The 20041-nt window shown below is 39.1% G+C and overlaps 2 protein-coding genes across 2 annotated transcripts; one reads left to right on the top strand and one right to left on the bottom strand.

The window, feature by feature from the left end:
* Positions 1-6866: 6866 nt before the first annotated feature.
* On the bottom strand, positions 6867-10888 carry LOC136610174 (G-protein coupled receptor 35-like). Its single transcript, XM_066589419.1, has 2 exons — positions 10571-10888; positions 6867-8094 (listed from the first exon to the last, which is right to left on the bottom strand). The coding sequence occupies exon 2, from the start codon at positions 7930-7932 to the stop codon at positions 7009-7011; it is 924 nt and encodes a 307-aa protein (XP_066445516.1). The 5' UTR covers positions 7933-8094; positions 10571-10888; the 3' UTR covers positions 6867-7008.
* A 2530-nt stretch (positions 10889-13418) lies between these two features.
* Positions 13419-19342, top strand: LOC136610165 (G-protein coupled receptor 35-like). Its single transcript, XM_066589413.1, has 2 exons — positions 13419-13694; positions 17266-19342. Exon 2 carries the CDS (start codon positions 17435-17437, stop codon positions 18368-18370), a length of 936 nt encoding a protein of 311 aa, XP_066445510.1. The 5' UTR covers positions 13419-13694; positions 17266-17434; the 3' UTR covers positions 18371-19342.
* Positions 19343-20041: the final 699 nt, after the last annotated feature.

Below are 20041 nucleotides of genomic sequence, written 5' to 3'. Positions count from 1 at the left end.
ATGTCAACATGTCAGAAGCATAGCTAGGGGAAGTCAAGTAAGTGCCCTGAGTGCAGTCAGGCTTGTGAGAATACACCAGCCTAGCAGTTTAACTTCTTAGTGACCAAGCCTGCTTGCGCCTTAATGACCAAGCCAAATTTTGGAAATCTGATGTGTCACTTTAACATAGGATAACTCCCTAAAGGTTTTGCATATGCAAGTGATTCTGACATTATTTTTTCGCCACATATAATACTTGATTTAGGTGGTAAAAATAGACACATAGAATTTGTGAATATTTATTAAAAGCGCCAAAATTGTGAAAATTTTGAAAAAATTTACATTTTTTTCACATTTTCAACTACAATATTTAATTATGTGCAAAGATACTGTACAAATTTTTGATAAGATATATGTTTCCAGCTGTTTATTTTATTCTGGAAGCACATTGGAAAAACTAGATTTTTTTTAACGATTTAGGAGACGTACAAATTTAACATTAATTATTGACATTTAAAAAAAGCATTTTGTTTTTCTACACCAAGCCAAGATTGCAAAGGCTCATAGGTAACGTGAAGGCTATGGGCCTAAACATATACATATATATTTCCTCTTGTCTCCTATGAACATCTTTGATATAAGCTTTGATATAAGCTTCTGAAGGCTATGGGCCTAAAACTTATACATATATATTTCATCCTGTCTCCTATGAATGTCTTTGATATAAGCTTTGATATAAGCTTGTGAAGGCTATGGGCCTAAAACTTATACATATATATTTCATCCTGTCTCCTATGAATGTCTTTGATATAAGCTTTGATATAAGCTTGTGAAGGCTATGGGCCTAAAACTTATACATATATATTTCATCCTGTCTCCTATGAACATCTTTGATATACTCTTGTACATTTATGTGTTGCTTGCACAGCAAGATTGCATTGTTACAGGAATAGAAATATAGAATAGTACTCAGCAAAAGTATATATAACTTACATTCTTCCTTATCTTTTCAAAGGTCAGTGTGCAATAGTGTCCAGTAAAGATAATGCTTAATGTTTAACTGCTTTCTATGTAAAAGCATATGACCGATTGAAATGTACACATATTGACAAAAGACCACTCTTCTTTAAAATCTATATATATAAAGACGAAAGCCCTCACTGACTGACTGACTGACTCGCCACTAATTCTCCAACTTCCAGATGTCGTAGAAACTTGAAATTTGGCACAAGCATAGATTATCTCCAAAATAGTAAAAGTAAAGGGGTCGTAACTCGATTGTTCAATTCTAGCGCTAAAGAATTAGCGTCCAAATTTTACGTACGGAATCTAATTCTCTCACTTCTCGATGTCATAGAAACTTGAAATTTGGTACGAGCATTGACTATGTCATAACTAGGAAAAGTAAATGGGTCCTAACTCAATTATTCAATTCTAAGCACAAAAGAATTAGCGTCCAAATTTTATGTACGTAATCTAATTCTTTCACTTCCCGGTGTCATAGAAACTTGAAATTTGGCATGAGCATTGATTATGTCATAGCTAGGAAAAGTTAATGGGTCCCAACTCGATTATTCAGTTCTAAGCACAAGCAATTTAGCGTCCAAATTTTACGTGCGGAATCTAATTCTCTCACTTCTCGATGTCATAGAAACTTGAAATTTGGCACGAGCATTGACTATGTCATAACTAGGAAAAGTTAATGGGTCCTAACTCAATTATTCAATTCTAAGCGCAAAAGAATTAGCGTCCAAATTTTATGTACGTAATCTAATTCTCTCACTTCCTGATGTCATTTTATATAAAGGAAACGTCGCATGGTTACCTCCACGTGGTGTTTCCTGGGTAACGCAAAGAACCATGCAAAATGCTGAACATATTTTTTTCCTCGGTATCTCTAAAGTAACCACGACTTCATAAGATTTTCCGTGTGAACATCAGATAAACACCAGTACCAAATTAACTCAGGCGAAGCCGGATATATCAGCTAGTACTATATAAAGGAAGATGTTTTGTAATAAAGGTAGATTGCTTTTAGACACGGTCATGATGTCTGTATCTATTGCTTTCTCACAGCGGCCACCATAACCACCTCTAATTTGGAGCCTCACAGCATATTGACGGAAGAATTGAATTTCCCTAACAGTAACAGAATAACAGATACCCCCCAAAAAGACCCTTATTTTAAAAAATACACCTCATAATATATTCACTGAGGGGTGTCATGAGAATTTTGACCCAACAGTTTCTTTTCAGGAATCAATACAAAATAAAATTTAATTAATTTCCTATTTTTGCAAATATGTCATTTTAAAGGCAGTTTTTTTTCTATAGTGTACATACAAATGAGGATTTGCACCACAAAATTGATACCTCCGTTTGTCCTGTGTTAAGAAACATACCCATTGTGGCCCTAATCTTCTGTCTGTATGCACAACGGGACCCAAAATGAAAGGAGCAGCCAGTAGCTGGCAGAACAGGAATTTTGCTTGAAGATGTTTTAGGACCAATTGCCCACTTGTAGAGCCATTCAGCGGCCAAAACGTCTGAAAACCCCCACAAATTACCCCATTTTGAAAACAAGACCTCTTAACGAATTCATATAGGGGTGTACTGCTTATTTTGACCCCACAGCTTTTGAATGAGTCTAAGTGATTTATTGGTTAAAAATGCACTTAGGGCGACTAAGTTGTCCACCAAATATATCTACATGAGACATAAAATCAAAATCCACTCTAAAAAAAAAGCATTTTCAGGAGGGGTTTTCCAAATGTTATGTCACTGTTGGAGGCTATTTATGGATTTAAATTTCTTGCTGGCAGCTCGGAGTTGGACCAGCCATTTCTGGCTGTGTCCCGACAAGGTCTCACGTGGAATTGAGGCTGTCCCTCACCTATGGCGTCATCGACACCAGGCAACCACAAGACCACACAACGCCTTGTCAGAGTGCAGCCAAAAGTGGCAGATTTAACTCCGAGCTGCTGGTAAGAAATTTAAACCCCCGAATAGCCCCTTTAAGCATAATCTAATATTATCCCATAAATCAAACTCATAGTCATCCTGAAAGCGGAGCCAGAGTCATAGTTTTATGGGTTCCTATATTAATTAATAGTATTAGTTTAAAAAGGGCATCATTTAGTTATGCTTTTATAATTTTTTTTTCCCTTGGCTTACTGGTGTTGGTGAATATGACTGGTCAGTTTTTAGCCATTTTCTAAAGCATTACCCTTACATATAGTGTGTTCACCATTAATCCATTCTAATCCACTGTCTGACGTCTTCCTACATTCTGATTGAAGCTTGTACAGCTCCAATGTCAGAAGACGTCCGATAGGGTATTCTTACCGTCTATTGCCAGACACTCCACTGTTGGAGCCTCTCTGGTGCACACACACTGGCTTTAGCCAGCAGATGGCACTGTTGTATAACAGGAAAAAGAGAAAGCCTTTAAGGAATCCAAAATTGGATTGGAGAGGGTTCAGTTATGTAGCTTGAAAGACATATATCCGCCAGTTCAACCAATCTCAGATCTAGCCGTTTGACATACAGGAAAGAGATTGACCTCTGGAATTAATGCTTCGAGAGATATCTGTACTCTGTAGTATAGCATCTGATGGAATATGCCAGAATATGCCACAATTTGTTTTACGTAGGATTCATATGAAATCTGACAAAATAAACACCTCCTTTTACCTCCACATGAAATTGATGGAATAGAGAAGAGCCTCTTTTGGAGATGACTTTGGCACCAATCACTTGCCAGAAGGGTCGATTTTGTATGAGTTGCTTCACAAATAACTTATTGATGATATACTCTGTGTGTGCAAGGATATAGTTTGTGTAATTGAAAGTGCACATGTCCTGTATAGATGTAGGGGACCCTCACAGTTCTTTACTCTGAGGGGCCCAAGAAACCCTCGGTCCATTGTTGTTATCTCATTGTTTGTTGATCTGCTTCATTACTTGCCATTTTATTTGTTTGTCACTTCCCCAATCGTAACGTGCTACTGAATACTGAATGTTGGTACTTTATAGGTAAAGATTATTATTATAATACAAGTATTTTCATAATATAAGGTTGTATTGTGAATCTGCAAGAGATGGGTAGCCATCAACAAAAAAAAGGTGTGTGTGTGTGTGTGTGTGTATATATATATATATATATATATATATATTTATATATATATATATATATATATATATATATATATATATATATATATATATATATATATATATACTATGAAGGAGTTTACACCTGACAGTGATCATTTACAATATGCAAAACCACCAAAGTTTATGGCACCAAAAAAGTAAAATAAAGTGAAATTACGGCATCACAAATGTTTACTTTAAAACTGCAGAAGCAAGTTTTTAATTTGCAGATAAATGAGTATATCATCAGATCATGTTTATCTGGTTTCGTGTCTCACAGGCTGGCACAACAGCATTTGCACATTATAAATCCATTTTTGTCTAGTGTATACTACAGCTAGTATACATTAAAAGCAACAACTTTGTTTTTATAGAGAAGTGAACAATGGTAAGGACTCATGCACATGACTACATCTGAATCATGTATAACAGCACCCATAGATGTCTATGGGGGCCTACAGTACCTCAGTATGCCACTGACCTCATACAGAGGAATACGGTGTATTTTCTCTATATATGCTATACTACTTCAATAGAAAAAAACATCCTGACATGCCCCATTGAGTGTTGTATTATGCAACTGTTCTCCCCTTCTAAAGGAAAATATTTTTTAGTACAGCACAAACGTTTTTGGCGCTTGTGGAAAAAATACTGCAAAGTAAGAAATTTCTCAAAAATAGAAGGCATCTGATTGACTCCAAATTTATTCTGTAGTAGGACAACAACCCCAAACATCAAGCCAATGTCATTAAGAACTACCTTCAGCATAAAGAAGAACAACAAGTGATGATATGGTCCCACAGAGCCTTCATCTCAACATTATGGAGTCTGTCTGGGATTGCATGCCAAGTACATTCAAAAGCTGTGTGCAAGTGTACCTAGAAGAATTGATGTTGTGTTGAAGGCAAAGGCTGGTTGCACAAATATTGATGCGAATTACATTTTTCTTTTATCCATTCACTTTGCATTTTGTTATTTGACAAAAAAACTATTAAAACATCTACGTTTAAAAGTATTCTTACTTTGCAGTATTTTTCCACATCTGCCTAAAACTTTTAAGCAGTACTGTATGTGAATCCAGTAAGATTGCAACTCAAAAGTTTCTGCAAACGATCAATCACAAGAAATCCAAACTTATGGATTTCTTGTGATTGTCAGATTACGGCAATTTGCAACACGACTGCATTTGCTTATAGAAACTCTGAAACCTACTTTTAGCCCTATAAGCTACGCTGACCCACTGAGTCCGGGGATGTAGTGTTAAAATTAGAACAGGCGGACTACTTAGCAGCACCACTGAATGCACTGAGCGGCGGCTTCCTAAGCTAACACCGAGGGGGGAGGTAAGTATAACACTTACATCTTCTGACTAAGTGGGTCACCTACTTTTCGCCGATAAGCTTAGCTTATAGGGCTAAAAGTAGGTAACAGAGTCTCTCAATGTAGCAGGGCCATGGTGTGATATTTCTTTACACAACATATGTTGTGCCGAAAGCATATATATATATATATATATATATATATATATATCCCTAGCCTAAATGTGTAGAAAATAAATACTGTGAAATTACAAACATGTGCTGAAAAAAATTTCAGAGTGAAATTTGTCACTTGAATTATGTAATTCGAATTGACACAGTGTGGTGATTAGGATATGTCTGCAGTAATGTCAATTGCTAATACATATAGTCATAACTCAGAACATCCATGGCGAGTCATAGAGCAAGGAGTCACAAGCCATATATGGCTTCCAAGCCACTAGTTGGGGACCAATGTCTTAAGGCCCTTTTACACGCAAAGATAATCTTTCAAACAAGTGAAAGATTGAAAGATTTAGCAATCTATTTGCATAAAGTGTTAATGCCCGATTAACACTTTATCATCTTTGTTTGCATGTAAAAGGATCTGCACGAGTTACTTGTAGAGCCCAGCGTGTGATTAAACACACACCTAGCTGTGCGAACAGCTGCCAGGACAATCCTTTGTTCTCTTGTGGCTCCCGGCAGATAGAATTGTTCTCTCCCGGCTAGTGTAAACATGCTGTGGGGAGAACAGCCTGTGGTCTATTGAAAGATAAATGTGTTTGCTTTATCTCTCAGTGGCTGAAGGATGGATTTTAAGTCCACCTTAAAATCATTGTTCAAACTAAAAGCACACGATGCCTGCGTTTACGTGTAACGATTATCGCTCATTTTTGGTCCTTTGAATGAATTTTGAGTGATAATCATTGCATGTAAATGGGCCTTTAGGCTGTTGATTTTTAACTTATCTAATGCCTGATATACAAAAACTGTGTGTGTACAGGGGATATACTGTACTCAGGTTCACAAAGATCCCGTGGCTTCATATTAAAATCATATTCTATTCTAACGAAACATTTTTTGTTCTACCAAATTCAGACGGAATCTGAACAGAAAACAGGCATATGGAGGTATACTGAGGCCCCATAGAAGTCTATGAATGCAGTTTTATGGCTCTGTACAACAAGGGTGTTGTAGAAAACCATAATACGCTCAGGTGTATGAGACCTTATTCACATGGTCTACTCTATCTAGTAGAGATGAGCGAGTATACTCGCTAAAGGCAATTGCTCGAGCAAGCCTGCCCTCTCGAGACTGCTGGTTCGGGTGCCGGCGGCGGGCAGGGAGCTGCAGGGGAAGAGCGGGGAGGAACGGAGGGGAGATCTTTCTCTCCCTCTATCCCCCCCATTCCCCCCTGCTGACTGCCGCTACTCACCGCTCCCCCACGCCGGCACCCGAACCTTCAGTCTCGAGAGGGCAGGTACTCGCTAAAGGCAATGCTCGCTCGAGCAATTGCCTTTAGCGAGTATACTCGCTCATCTCTACTATCTACTCAAACTGATAGTTCACAGGTTTATGGCACACATGAAGACTTGCATTTAGTTAAAGTGCACTTTTGTTTGAAAAGAACATCCCAAATTTCGCTAGCGGCGAAGTAGTAGACCATTGAATCCAGGACACAATTTGAATTTGCTATGACGTTTGCCACATGAATAAACCCAGTAATTCTTACATGTATGTAACAAGGTGCTTCGAAGGTCTCAGCAACAAAGCGGATTGTATATCCTACATGGACAGGCAAGAAGCAAATAACGAAGCTCACCAAGCCAGCAATCACTATCCTTACAGCTTTCTTGACAGAACCTGGCTTACAAGTATCCATTGTTGTTTTAACCCTCAGAGTCATGATGACCTTTCCAGAGCAAAAGCTTATAGCTAGCAAAGGAAGAAGAAACCCAACTACTACGAGGACCATAGAGAAATTAACGGGACGAGTGTTGTTCTTCTGGAAACATCTCTTAAATGTGTCATCTCTGATTGCTAAATTCTGTACAACACAGACCACGATGCATATTACCCAGAAGATACAACAAGTGATAGAAGCCTTCCTGAGTGATATCCAACTTTTGTATCTCAGCGGGTGTCTGATCGCCAAGTATCGGTCAAAAGCAATAGCTGTGATAGTGAAAATGCTCACGTACATATTCATAAAGAAGATGGACACTATGGCTTTACACAATGCATCTTCCAAGTTTGAACGACGTAAAAAAGCATACAGTCTAAACGGAATGGTCGAAACAATCAAAATATCGGCAACTATCAAGTTCATCATGAAAAGAGTAGTCACTGTCCATTTTTGCATTTTGCAACAAAAAATCCAAAGGGCCAAAACATTACATGTAATGCCAAATATAAAAAGTGGAATAAAAGAAATAAGGTTGAGAGTCTGAAACGGTAACCCTCCATCAAATGTGCAATTACTGTCTTCAACCTCCATTGGATGGTATAGATATAAACAGGCAGTGTTTACGTGTTGTTCTTACAATGAAAGTCCCATGGTTATTATCTTCCTTCCAGCCTTCTTTTGAAGCGTGCAGTCATAAGTAGCCATGTTTTTCACAAGTCAACTGTGTCACTCTTCACCACAGCTGTTCTTGTTCTAAAAAATAAGTGAGCAAATTTTTTGTCAAATTCTCTGATTATGAACGTTAAGATGCACATTATTGTACAATAAATACAATTTTTCCTTAAGTTTTGTAGCCTATAAACAACAGTGTTCCTTTAGGCTTGACTGTTGTGGGTCTGACTTCTACACCTTTGATAATAAGCTTTTATCATTGGAGAATGCAATGGACAACCCCACATTTCATGCAACTATTGCACTATTTGATCTCCTGTCAAATGTATGACCCACTAGATCCACCAGAGCAGAAGCTACTGTTACATAGTGGCTTTCCTTTTATCTATATAGTGGTGGATGCCCCTCTATAACATTCATATGCCCTAACAGGATTTTAAGTCCCCGCCTGCTGAAAGCACTTCAGGGCAGTTCAGCAGGACAAGCGGCTGGATGCCCCTGAGCCCTGGCAGCGGCAGAGAGATGAGTATATATATATATATATATATATATATATATATATATATATATACAGTATATATATATATATATTTTTTTTTTTCACATTCTAGGGATGATATTTAAGGGAAGAGCTTATATTTAAAGCCCTTCACCGAAAATCATTGCAAGGGTTGCCGACAGCCCATTGCTTTCAATTGAGCTGCAGAAGCGTCAGCCCCATTGAATGTGAGAACATCGTGCTCCTGTGCCACAGCTGGGGCAGGGGAATTCTTTATCCCCAGGGGAGTCTCTTTATCACTGGACACTGTGACAATGCTGTCACAGTGTTCAGTGATGAGGGGACTACCCGTGGAGATGAAAAAATCCTCCACCAGAGCTGTGCCAGAGGATCACGATCTTCACTTATTCTCAGTGGGGTCAGTCAGCGCTGCTGCCGCCGGCCCCACTAGCCGTAAGGTGAAACTCCTGGATGTGATAGCACTTTTTGTGCCAATTTTAAATGCAGCCAAGTGTGTGTTTTTTTCAGCGTGATGCCCACTTTTGTCACATAAATTTCTGTGCACACGCGTTTTGCACAAAGAAATGCGCAGCAAACAAATGCCCATCTGACTGAGCCCTTAATAGGAAGCCTGTTAAAATTCAGTAAAATGCAATACCACAGTTTTGTATTATACCGAATGAGTGATCAAGCAATCACAAGTTTAAGTCCCTTATGGAGACTTTAAAAAATAGTAAAAATCAGTAAAAAAAAACTAATTAAAAAAAAAAGACTTTTATTATTACAAAAAATATAATCCCACATGGTGAATGCTGTCAGGAAAAAAAATAAAAACTGCCAGAATTGTGATGTTATGGTCACCTTGTCTCCAAGAAAAACCTTATGAAAAAGCAATCAAAAGGATGTATGTACCCTAAAATGGTACCAATGAAAACTACACTCATCCTGCAAAAATGAGCCCTCACGCTGTCCCATCAACGAAGAAATAAAAAAATTATGGGGGAGGGGGTGGGGGTTAAAGATGGCAACAGAATGCCAATTTTTTTTTTTTTTTTTAAGTTACCGTATTTTATTTTTTTTAAGTAGTACTACATAAAAAAACTATATAAATTTAGTATAGCTGTAATTGCACTGACCCACAGAATAAATATAACATACCATTTTTACTGCACCATGAACGCCCTAAAACAAAACCCCTCAAAATAGTACACTTGCTTTTTTTGCCCCTTTTCACCCAATTTTGAAATTTTTCTAGCACATTACATGGGACATTAAATGATACCATTTCAAAAGCACAACTCTTTCTACTAAAACAAGCCCTAGTGTAGATGTGTCACGCTAAAAAAAAGGAAAGTTATTTTTTAAAGTGGGAATACCAGATCTGCAGAATATGAACTGAACAGAAGAGCATCAATGAACCTTGTTCATTAAAATGATAAGCATGAAAGGAAAAGCATGCAGACCAGAGTATGACCGTGCATCGACGCAACGCACATTTCGCAATGCCTTCATCAGTGTAGTATCTGATTTATTGCAATCTTTACTCTGACACATGAGTTCCTATTTATAATATGGTAACCTGGTTTGTTCTTTGTGTTCTTCATTTTTTTAATGGTTTTTAGCCTGCCTTGTTCTGTTTTGCCCCCAAATAGATGGTCCTCACAAGTACAATAAATACAGCTAAATCAATCTACCCTAAGGTAGTTTTCCATGACCTTTATGAGGCTGATACTTAGCATCTATTCTAATGCGATAGCACAGGGGTTCTTTGTACCTACAGATCTAAATTAAGATATTAATTATAGATCTCTAAGGAGTTTGATTGGTTTGATGGAACCATTACGAATCTGCATGTTTTGACTGCTCCAAGGATATTAAAGTGCCTCCAACTTATGGCTACATGAAACTGACAGTACACTGAGTGTAATTACCTATACAAATACGTAGACACACAGATATACCATACATATATAGTAGTGGATAATATAATGTGCTATACAATATTCAACAAATAATTGGTAGAAGCAAAAATAGTAAAAGTGTTAGAAAACACAGTACCTTTTGAAGAAAAGGTCCTATAGAAATTTAGCATAACAGACAAGAACTGTCTGACATTATCATACTGTACAGTAGAGTTCCAACTCTACTTGCAAACTCCTCTTTCACCTCTGATGCTTGTATACTCTACACCATTTCCTTTGATGCCACAATTCTTGCAGTCCTCTATCTTTTTCCAACGTAATTCCAGATTATTGGAAGTATCCAGGACTTTAAAAAGTTTGGTAGTCAGATTCCAAATGTCACTCTAAGTCCTCCGAAGATACTGTGCTTGGAGAGCTAAGAGAAGGCAGTTGTATGGGAAGCACATATGATCACTCTGACTTTTTCTATGTGATGCTTTTTTTTTCTCACTTCTCTTTATGATTCAGAGAACAGGATGTGAAATATGTTCACGTAATGAGAGGTAGGGTAGGTGTTCCCTGCCAGATAAAAGGAAGATTAATTCATTTGCCTCAGGGAGTTCTATCTGCAATGATAACTCCAGTCAACAAAGATTTTGTAACATGGCAAATGAGATGATTTTCTATATGATCTTTTGAATCAGTATTTTTCTATGAGCCTCAGCTTTAAAGTTGCAGCATTTTTAAAATAAATCACATAGTTTGAAAGGAGTGAACAATGACAGAATTATTTGCTTTAAAATGCAGTTAGTTTAAACATTGGTCTTTCAGGGGACAGTACCAGTGAATGGGAACAACTGAATGATTGCTTTCTACACGTAAGCACTTGCAAATGACTGGACAATAATTTTTAGGACTACATAGAATGAACAATGAATGATAAGTTAATGAATTAGCATAGCAGACTCAGCTCCCACTTTCCCAACTTTCTGGCCAGACTTGCTCTCAGGGCAGTTCCTTGCTCAGGGATACCCCACAGCTGTCTGCTAAACCACTGTCCTATCAAGGACCTAACAAACTTGGATTCTTTGGCAGACCCCTTATATGGTGGTAGTTGTGGAAGTCGCCAAATTGGCACATACTCTTTTAGGTTTAGGATAGCTTTCCTCCATTCAGCAGCATCCCAGTCTTCATACACGGGCACCTCACCATCTGAATCAGATGGTCTCCAGATGGCTCCGGTTCTGAAGTATCCACTGGGTCCATTGACTTGTCAAATAAACTTGCTTCCGGTCATCCTGCTCTGCCTCTCTTCTCCATATAGAGACGCCAGTACTATAAATAAAGCATTATAATTAGGGGCCCCATTACAGTTTTTGTATTGGGGCCCAGAAACTTCAAGTTATGCCTCTGGGTACTGTGCTCATGTTTGATGCCCATAAATGATAGAGATTCCTCCAAGATAAAAATGCTGATGAGGATCTGTTTGTTCACAGAAGATCCGTAAAGCAGGATTACAGAAGCAAATTTATTTTACGAGTCAATGGACCCAGTAGATCCCACAGAGCTGGAACCGCAGCCATCTGGAGATTCATATGGTGAGATGCCCATGTATAAGGGTGGGTTCACACAAGTGTGTTTTTGTACGTACTTAGGCGCGTACATACGTGCGCACCTTGGAACGAGCAAAAAAACGCGTGTATGCAGCTGCGTGCAGTGTTTTCACTGGAGCCATGGCTGCTGCCGTCGGCTCCACTGAAAACAATGCTCTGTCTGCCCCCTGCATTCTTATTCAGGGAAGGGTTTTACATATAAGCCCTTCCCTGGAAAAGAAACATTTTACTGTAAAAAAGAAAAAAAAATACTTATCTCTCCGCCGCTGCCGTGACCCCGCAGGGATGAAGAACACAGATGTTTCCTTCATCCCCGCTAGTTCACAGCTCCTCTTCAACCTGGTTATGTCACCTGCAGGCCCAGCGTTGGGAGCTCTCTCCCGGCGGTCACATTCCCTGGCCTCCTGCCAATCAGGAACCTGCTCTTCTCCTCCCAGTCGGATGGATCCTCCAGCGGGTGCCGCTCTTCCCCAGAGACTCTCCTGGTATTGGTGCTGCTCCCATGCTCCCACTCTCTGCTCCATGGACTCCTGCTGGCGTCACTTCCGTTACGTCACTTAAGATGCTGCTGAATAGACGAAAGGTGTCCTGAGCCTAGAAGAATATGTGCCAGTTTGGGAAGCCCATAACCACCACCACATAAGAATTCTGCCCAAAACTCCAAGTTTGTTAGGGCCTTGATTGGACAGTGGCCTAGCAGGCATAAGTGGGGTACCCCTGAGCGAGGAACTACCCCTGAGAGAAAGTCTGTCCAGAAAATTGGGGAAGATGGGGCTGGGTCTGCTAATTCATTTACCTTTTGTGTGTTGTTTATTTCATGTAGTCATAAACATGAACATTCAGTTGTTTGCAAGTCCTTCCATGTAGAAAGCAATCATTCTATTGTTTCCATTCTCTGACGCAGTCCCCTTAAAGACCAATGATTTAATGCTAATTTGCATGTGTAAACTGACTGCATTTTAAAGCAAATAACTGTCATTGTTCGCTCCATTCAATCATTTCTTGCTCCATGTGCCATTTACACGGGACGATTATTGCTTAAAATTTGTCCAAATGAACGAATGTGAATAATAATCGTACAATGTAAATGCAAAAAAAATGAATCACTATAAGGCTGCATTCAGACGAACGTATATCGGCTCGGTTTTCACGCGCAGGACAACCCCTTTAAGTAAAGTATCACCATATCTCTGCTTATCTGTACATACCCTACATTCTGGTTTCCGTATGATAAAGTGAAGAGATATTTACCATCTTAAAGTGAAAAAAAAAACATCATGCAAAAGGTCAGAGTAATCATATGTGTCTTCAATATAACTGCCTTCTGTTAGCTCTCCAGTATCATTGGACTACTTACAGTCACATTTGCTCATCTGGACTCTGACTACCAAACCTTTTTAAGGCACAGTGGACTTAGAATCTGATCATCTTCCAAAAAGCCCTGGTTACTTCCGAAAAATCTGGAATCACATTGGATAAAGACTGTAAAAACTGTGGTATAAAAGGAAACGGTGTAGAGTATACAAGTATCAGAGGTGAAAGGAGTTTGCAAGTAGAGTTGGAACTCTACTGTACAGTATGATAATGTCAGATAATACTTGTCTGTTGTGCTAAATTTCGATAAGTCAAAATTAATTCTCCTACCAGATCTTCACTTTTCTTTACAAGGTACAGTGCTATTCTTGTTCTTACTGATTATTTGTTGAATATTGGATATCATATCATGTTACCTACTATCATATATGTATTGTTATCTGTGTCTATGTATTTGTGTAGGAAATGTAAACTTCATGTACTGTCAGTTTATAAAACAGCCATACTGTAATGTCACTTTAGCGGTCATAACTCTCAGATCTTAATGATTCCACCAAACCAAATGATCGATTATTATTATCTTACTTCAGCTCAGTAGGTGGAAGGAATCCTTGTGTTCTTGGCTTAAAATGGACTCCAAATATCAGCCTCATAGTCTAGAAAAAACAACCTAAGGTCATATTTCCATGGCCAATAGCAAGATGCAGCCAAGATTCTTAGGCACAACTCATATTGTACAGCAAACGGATACCCTGTGCGATGTGCAGGAGACCGTACATTGCAAGTCTTAATTTTGCGCAAAACTCACATGAAAATAGGACATGCTGAGTTCATATGACCTTTTGATCTATTTTTATGGAGGTGTAGTGATCGAAAACAGCAATTCTGTAATTTTTTTTGTATTTTACAGCATTTATCTTGCAGTATAATTTGATTTTGTGGCTCTGTACATTTACACCCAATTGATATACTTTTTATTTATTTTACCTTTGCATAAAAAACATTTTCCCCCATTTTTTGGCTCTATATTTTGGGAGCCAATTTTTTTTTCATGTACAGAGCTCTATGAGGCTTTGTTTTTTGGCTGGGTGAGCTTATAATTTCGTTGTTACCACTTTGTGTTTAGATGACTTTTTGCTAGTTTTTTAGGGTGCATTCACACGAGCGTGTGCATGTGCCGTACATAGGTGTGTGTGCTGTACAACACTGCAGCAATTTTTCGGGGAAGGGCATTTAAATATAAGCGCTTCCCTGAAAATCATCCCTGTTTGTGTAAAAAGAAAAAATAATATATATATATATATATATATATATATACACTCACCTCTTCGCCGCTGCCCTGTAAATATTTCCCACAGGGAGTCCCCTTGTCACTGAACACTGTGACAGTACTGTCACAGTGATCAGTGCCAAGAGGACTCCCCACAGAGAGAAAAGAATCCCCTGCCACAGCTGTGATAGCTGTGGCAGAGGATCACGATGTTCTCCCGTTGCTTTCAAGGGGACCCGCACTTCTGCAGTCCCATTGAAAGCAATGGGCTGCTGGCAAGCCCTGCAGGGGCTTTCGGGGAAGGGCTTTAAATATAAGTCCTTCCCTGAAAATCATCCCTAGAATGTGTTAAAAAAAAAAAAAATTATACTCACCTCTCCTCAGCTGCCGGGGCTCAGGCACATCCAGCCTGTCTTCTCCCTGCATTGCTGTGAAGCTCTTTCAGCAGATGGGGATTTAAAATCCCTGCCTGCTGAAAGGGCTGTATCTGATTGGCTTAGCACTCAGCCAATCACAGGCAGCTCGCAGACATTTATTGAATGACAGCTGAGTGCTGCCTGTGATTGGCCACAGCACTCAGCCAATCACAGAAAGTGCTTGGCCATTTATTGAATTCAATGAATGGCTAGGTGCTGCCTGTGATTGGCTGAGTGATGTGACTAATCAGCAGCCCATTACTTTCAATGGGACTACAGATATGCCGGTCCCATTGAAAGCAATGGGAGAACATCGCGATCCTCTGCCACAGCTGTCAAGAGATTCTTTACTCCCCACATGGAGTCCTCTTGGCACTGATCACTGTGACAGTGCTGTGACAGTGTTCAGTGACAAGGGGACTCCCCACTGGGGAATACACAACTGTAGGCACATAAACACGCTCCTGTGAATCCACCCTCAGGAAGATGTGGTAAATTCTGCACCAAAATCTGCATGCTTCAGATTTTGATGCTGAATTGAAAATGGATTAAAACCAGCCTGCAATTCCGAATTAAAATCCGCAGTTAGACAAGCGGATTTTGGGGTGGAATTCTGCAGCTGCAGATTTGGCTGCACCCTGCGTCGCAATTCCATCCCGAGTGAAAAGTCTCTTATTACATGTTCTAGGAGTTGAGGCTAACAGAAAAACACAACTCTGATATTGTTTTTCAATTTTTTTTCATGCCGTCCACTATGCTGTAAAATTGACATTAATCTTATTCTATGCGTCAGTACAATTACGGCAATACTAATTTTATATATATATATATATTTCTATGACTACTAATGCACTATAAAGGCATTTAGCATAAAAAAATATGTTTTGCATCACCATACTCAAAGAGACATAACTTTTTACATTTTTCTATCTAGAAACTATGTAAATGCTTGTTTTTTTGTCGGAAGAGTTGACATTTTAATAGTACCATTTTGAATAGGACTTTTTGATCCTTTTTATTTCATTTTTTTTGGAGGCAGCATAGTCATATATAATAATTCTGGCATTGTTTTTTTATTCCTTTAATGCTGTTCACCGTATGTGATACATGAGACTATAATTTTGAAGTACCAGTTGTTACAAACGTGTCACTACTAAATGTGTGTGTTTTTGTGGCCTTTTTAGGTCTCAGTCACAGGGGCGCATCGGGGCACTGATGCGCCCGTGTTACAGCAGGAAGAAGACGGCTGCACTACAGATGCGGATGACTCTCCGTATCACCGGAAGAAAGAACACCTAACCGGCAATGGAGCCGGTTATGTGTTTTTTCTTCCGGCGGTGCAGAGAGTTGTCCGAACCTGCAGTGCGGCCATCTTATCCTGCAGTAACACAGGCGCATCGGCGCCCGGATGTGCCCCTGAGACTGAGCCCTTAATTTGCATTTTTCCAATAATAAATGGAATTTTATTGGAAAAACAGAGATATTCTAATTTATTTTTGGTGGAGGGGTTTCCACGTGAAAACCTGTTTCATTAGCTATTTTATTAACCACATTTCTTCGTCCAATTAGAGGACTTGAAGATGCAATCATTTCATTACTTAGATAATACACTGCATTATTTATGTAGTACAGTGTATTATCTGAAACTGTCACTTTCATCACTGTCAGTAAGGCTTATTACTATCAACAATATAACTGATCAGACTGACAGACCAGGAGCCCATGATTTGGCCTCTGGCAACCATGACAACTATTGTGACCCCATGATTGGATCACAGGAGTGCCAGTGACATAAAAGAGGGAACCCCCTCTCTCCAAATCCCCTACATGTAGCTTTTTGCATTGCCAGCAGCACTTATGGGTTTAAAGTGCAGGGATCGGAGTTAGCTCTGATTCCTGTGACTACTGTAATTACAACCAGCACCTGAGCCCACATAGTGTGAACGCAGTACATGTAGGGTGGTTTGCGCTAACACCTCGGTGATAGTGATGTACGTACATGTTAGTTGCATGTTGTCAAGAGGTTAAAGGTATTGTTTTACCATGAGAGCCCCTGTCCATATACCCGGTTAGGGGATATGAACATCATAGAGGGGTATCCCCTACTACAGGGATTAAGGGAACACTGTGTCATTTACAACACTTTTTAAGGAAAAAAATCATTTCTTTGTGCAGTAATATACATCTTGAAGTTCATATTCATAAAATTTGATAATAAATTTGCTAACTTATATTTCAGCACAAGGGCGGCTCTGGTAAAGAGTGACCTACAGATGAATTGTGAGAAAGGTAAAATGATGACTTTTTAGGACTGCACGAAGAACACTGGAAGGAGGATAGTAACTAAGGGACTTGTTTCACCGTAGGAACGACACATAAACACTGCCTGTTAATATCTAGAAGAGCCAATGGAGTTAGAAGAACATAATTGTTCATTTACAACTCACTTCCCATCAGGATTAACATTTAAGACTCTCAACCTTATTTCTTATATTACACTTTTTATATTTGGCATTATATGTAATGTTTTGGCCCTTTGGATTTTTTGCTGCAAAATGCAAAAATGGACAGTAACTACTCTTTTCATGATGAACTTGATGATTGCTGACATCTTGGTTGTTTTGACCTTTCCATTCAAACTTTATGCTGTCTTATACACATGGGACCTTGGAAGTAGATTTTGTAGAGCTGTAGTGTCCTTCCACTATTTGAATATGTATGTCAGCATTTTCATTATCACAGCTATTGCGTTTGACCGATACTTGGCGATCAGACACCCGCTGAAATACAAAAGTTGGATTTCACTCAGGAAGGCTTCTATCACTTGTTGTATCATCTGGATTATTATTATCATATTTTGTATACTGAAGAATTTGGAAATCAGGGACCACCGATTTACCACATGTTTTCAGAAGGAGAACATTCGTCCTATTAATTCAGTCCCAATCTCTGTCGTAGTTGGATTTCTCCTTCCCTTGCTAGCTATAAGCTTTTGCTCTTGGAAGGTCATTATGACTCTAAGGGTCAAAACAAGAATGGATACTTGTAAGCCAGGTTCTGTGAAGAAAGCTGGAAAGGTCATTATTGCTGGCTTAGTGACTTTTGTTATTTGTTTCTTGCCTAACCATATAGGATTCATAATCCGTTTTGCAGCTGAAAATGTCAGAGCTTCTTGCTACATACTTGAAAGAGTTAATGAGTTTATTCATGTGGCAAACATTATGGCAAACTCAAATTGTGTTCTGGATTCAGTGGTCTACTACTTTGCAGCCAGTGAAGTTTGGGATGTTCTTTCCAAACAAAAGTTCACTTTACCTAAATGCAAGTCTTCATGTGTACCATAAACCCATGAACTATCAATTTTGCTAAATAGACTTGACTATTCAAAAAAGGGAAGAAGGTGGATCCAGGAAATTACAGGCCTGTGAGCCTGACTTCTATACCGGGAAAGATCTTTGAACAAGTTATTAAACAGCATGCATGCAAGTACTTGGATGAAAATGGAGTAATTAACCAGAGCCAGCATTGGTTTGAAACAAACAAGTCATGCCAGTCTAATCTAATTTCCTTCTATAATAGTATCACTGACTGGGTTGATCAGGGAAATGCGGTAGATAGAGTTTTCTTGACCTTAGTAAAGCATTTAACAAAGTATCTTATACTATACTTATTGGAAAAATGACTAAATATGGGATTGACAAGGCAACTGTTAGGTGGATTCAGAACTGGCTGAGTGATCGTACTCAAAAAGTGGGCATAAATGGCTGCCCATCCAAGTGGAAGAATGCATCAAGGGGGGTACCACAAGGCTCTGTCCTAGGCCCAGTGTTGTTCAACATTTATTTTTATAAATGATCTGGAGAAGGGAATTGATGGGAAACTGATCAAATTTGCTGATGACACAAAGCTAGGAGGATTAGCTAACACTAGGGAAGAGAGAGAGAGAGTATTCAAAAAGATCTAGAAAAGCTTGCACGGTGGGCAGTGACTAACAGAATGGTATTTAATAAGGAGAAATGCAAAGTCCTACATCTGGGCAAGAAAAATAAAAAAAGCACATACAGAATGGGAGGAATTGAGCTAAGCAGCAGCACATGTGAAAAAGACTTGGGTATACTAATAGATCATAGACTGAACATGAGTCAACTATGTGATACAGCAGCCAAAAAGCCAAACACAATTCTGGAAGGGTTCAAACAAAGGCTGGACAAATATTTGTCTGGGATGATTTAGTAAATCCTGCATTGAGCAGGGGGTTGGACCCGATGACCCTGGAGGTCCCTTCCAACTCTACCATTCTATGATTCTATGATATGTCCAAGGTATTATACACATGAGCGTATTACAGCTTCCGACAACCTCTTTGTTATACAGAGACAGAATACTGTATTTCACAGAATTCTATGCGGCTCCAGTATACCTCCATATGCCTTTGAGTTTTGTTGTGGCATATAGAGTTTTTTTCCTTCTGGCAGATTCTGTCTGAATTCGATAGAATAAAAATATGTTTGCTAATAAAGAATAGGATTGCACACAGCTTTTTTGCAATGAAATCATTGGATAATATAGAAGATCAACAGTCTAAAGCAGTAGTTTCCAATCGGTAAGTAAATGCAGTCAAGTTGATTATTGCAAGTTGCTGCAACCTAGCAATCATAAGAAATCCATAGGTATGAATTTCTTGTGACTGTTGGGTCACAGAAACTTATGAAATCCAGTGCAACTACATTCACATACAATGCAGCCAACGTCAGTGGGTAGCCCCAACCTAATTTTTTTCCTTCTCTATTATCCTATCGAATTTGGCTCCTGACCATCTCTCAAACTTAGGCTGCCTGTCCACGGGCATTGCGGTATCCCACAGGAGACGGCAGACGGATCTCGCAGTCCGCCTATCTGACAAATAGGCTGACCACGGAGAATTGTGGTAAATTCGTAGCATGCTGCAATTTGCCGCCCGCGAGTGGAGATTTGCAATGATTCTCCGCTCATGGACCGGGGGGAAGCGCTCTCCA

Source organism: Eleutherodactylus coqui, chromosome 1, assembly GCF_035609145.1.
Source record: "Eleutherodactylus coqui strain aEleCoq1 chromosome 1, aEleCoq1.hap1, whole genome shotgun sequence".
NCBI classification, from domain to species: Eukaryota; Metazoa; Chordata; class Amphibia; order Anura; family Eleutherodactylidae; genus Eleutherodactylus; species Eleutherodactylus coqui.
This window is presented reverse-complemented; position numbering and strand designations above follow the sequence as displayed.

What these genes read in the sequence shown, in the direction of transcription:
- LOC136610174 (XM_066589419.1), bottom strand. Translation starts at nt 7,932, where the DNA reads ATGGAGGTTGAAGACAGTAATTGCACATTTGATGGAGGGTTACCGTTT.
- LOC136610165 (XM_066589413.1), top strand. Translation starts at nt 17,435, where the DNA reads ATGGAGTTAGAAGAACATAATTGTTCATTTACAACTCACTTCCCATCA.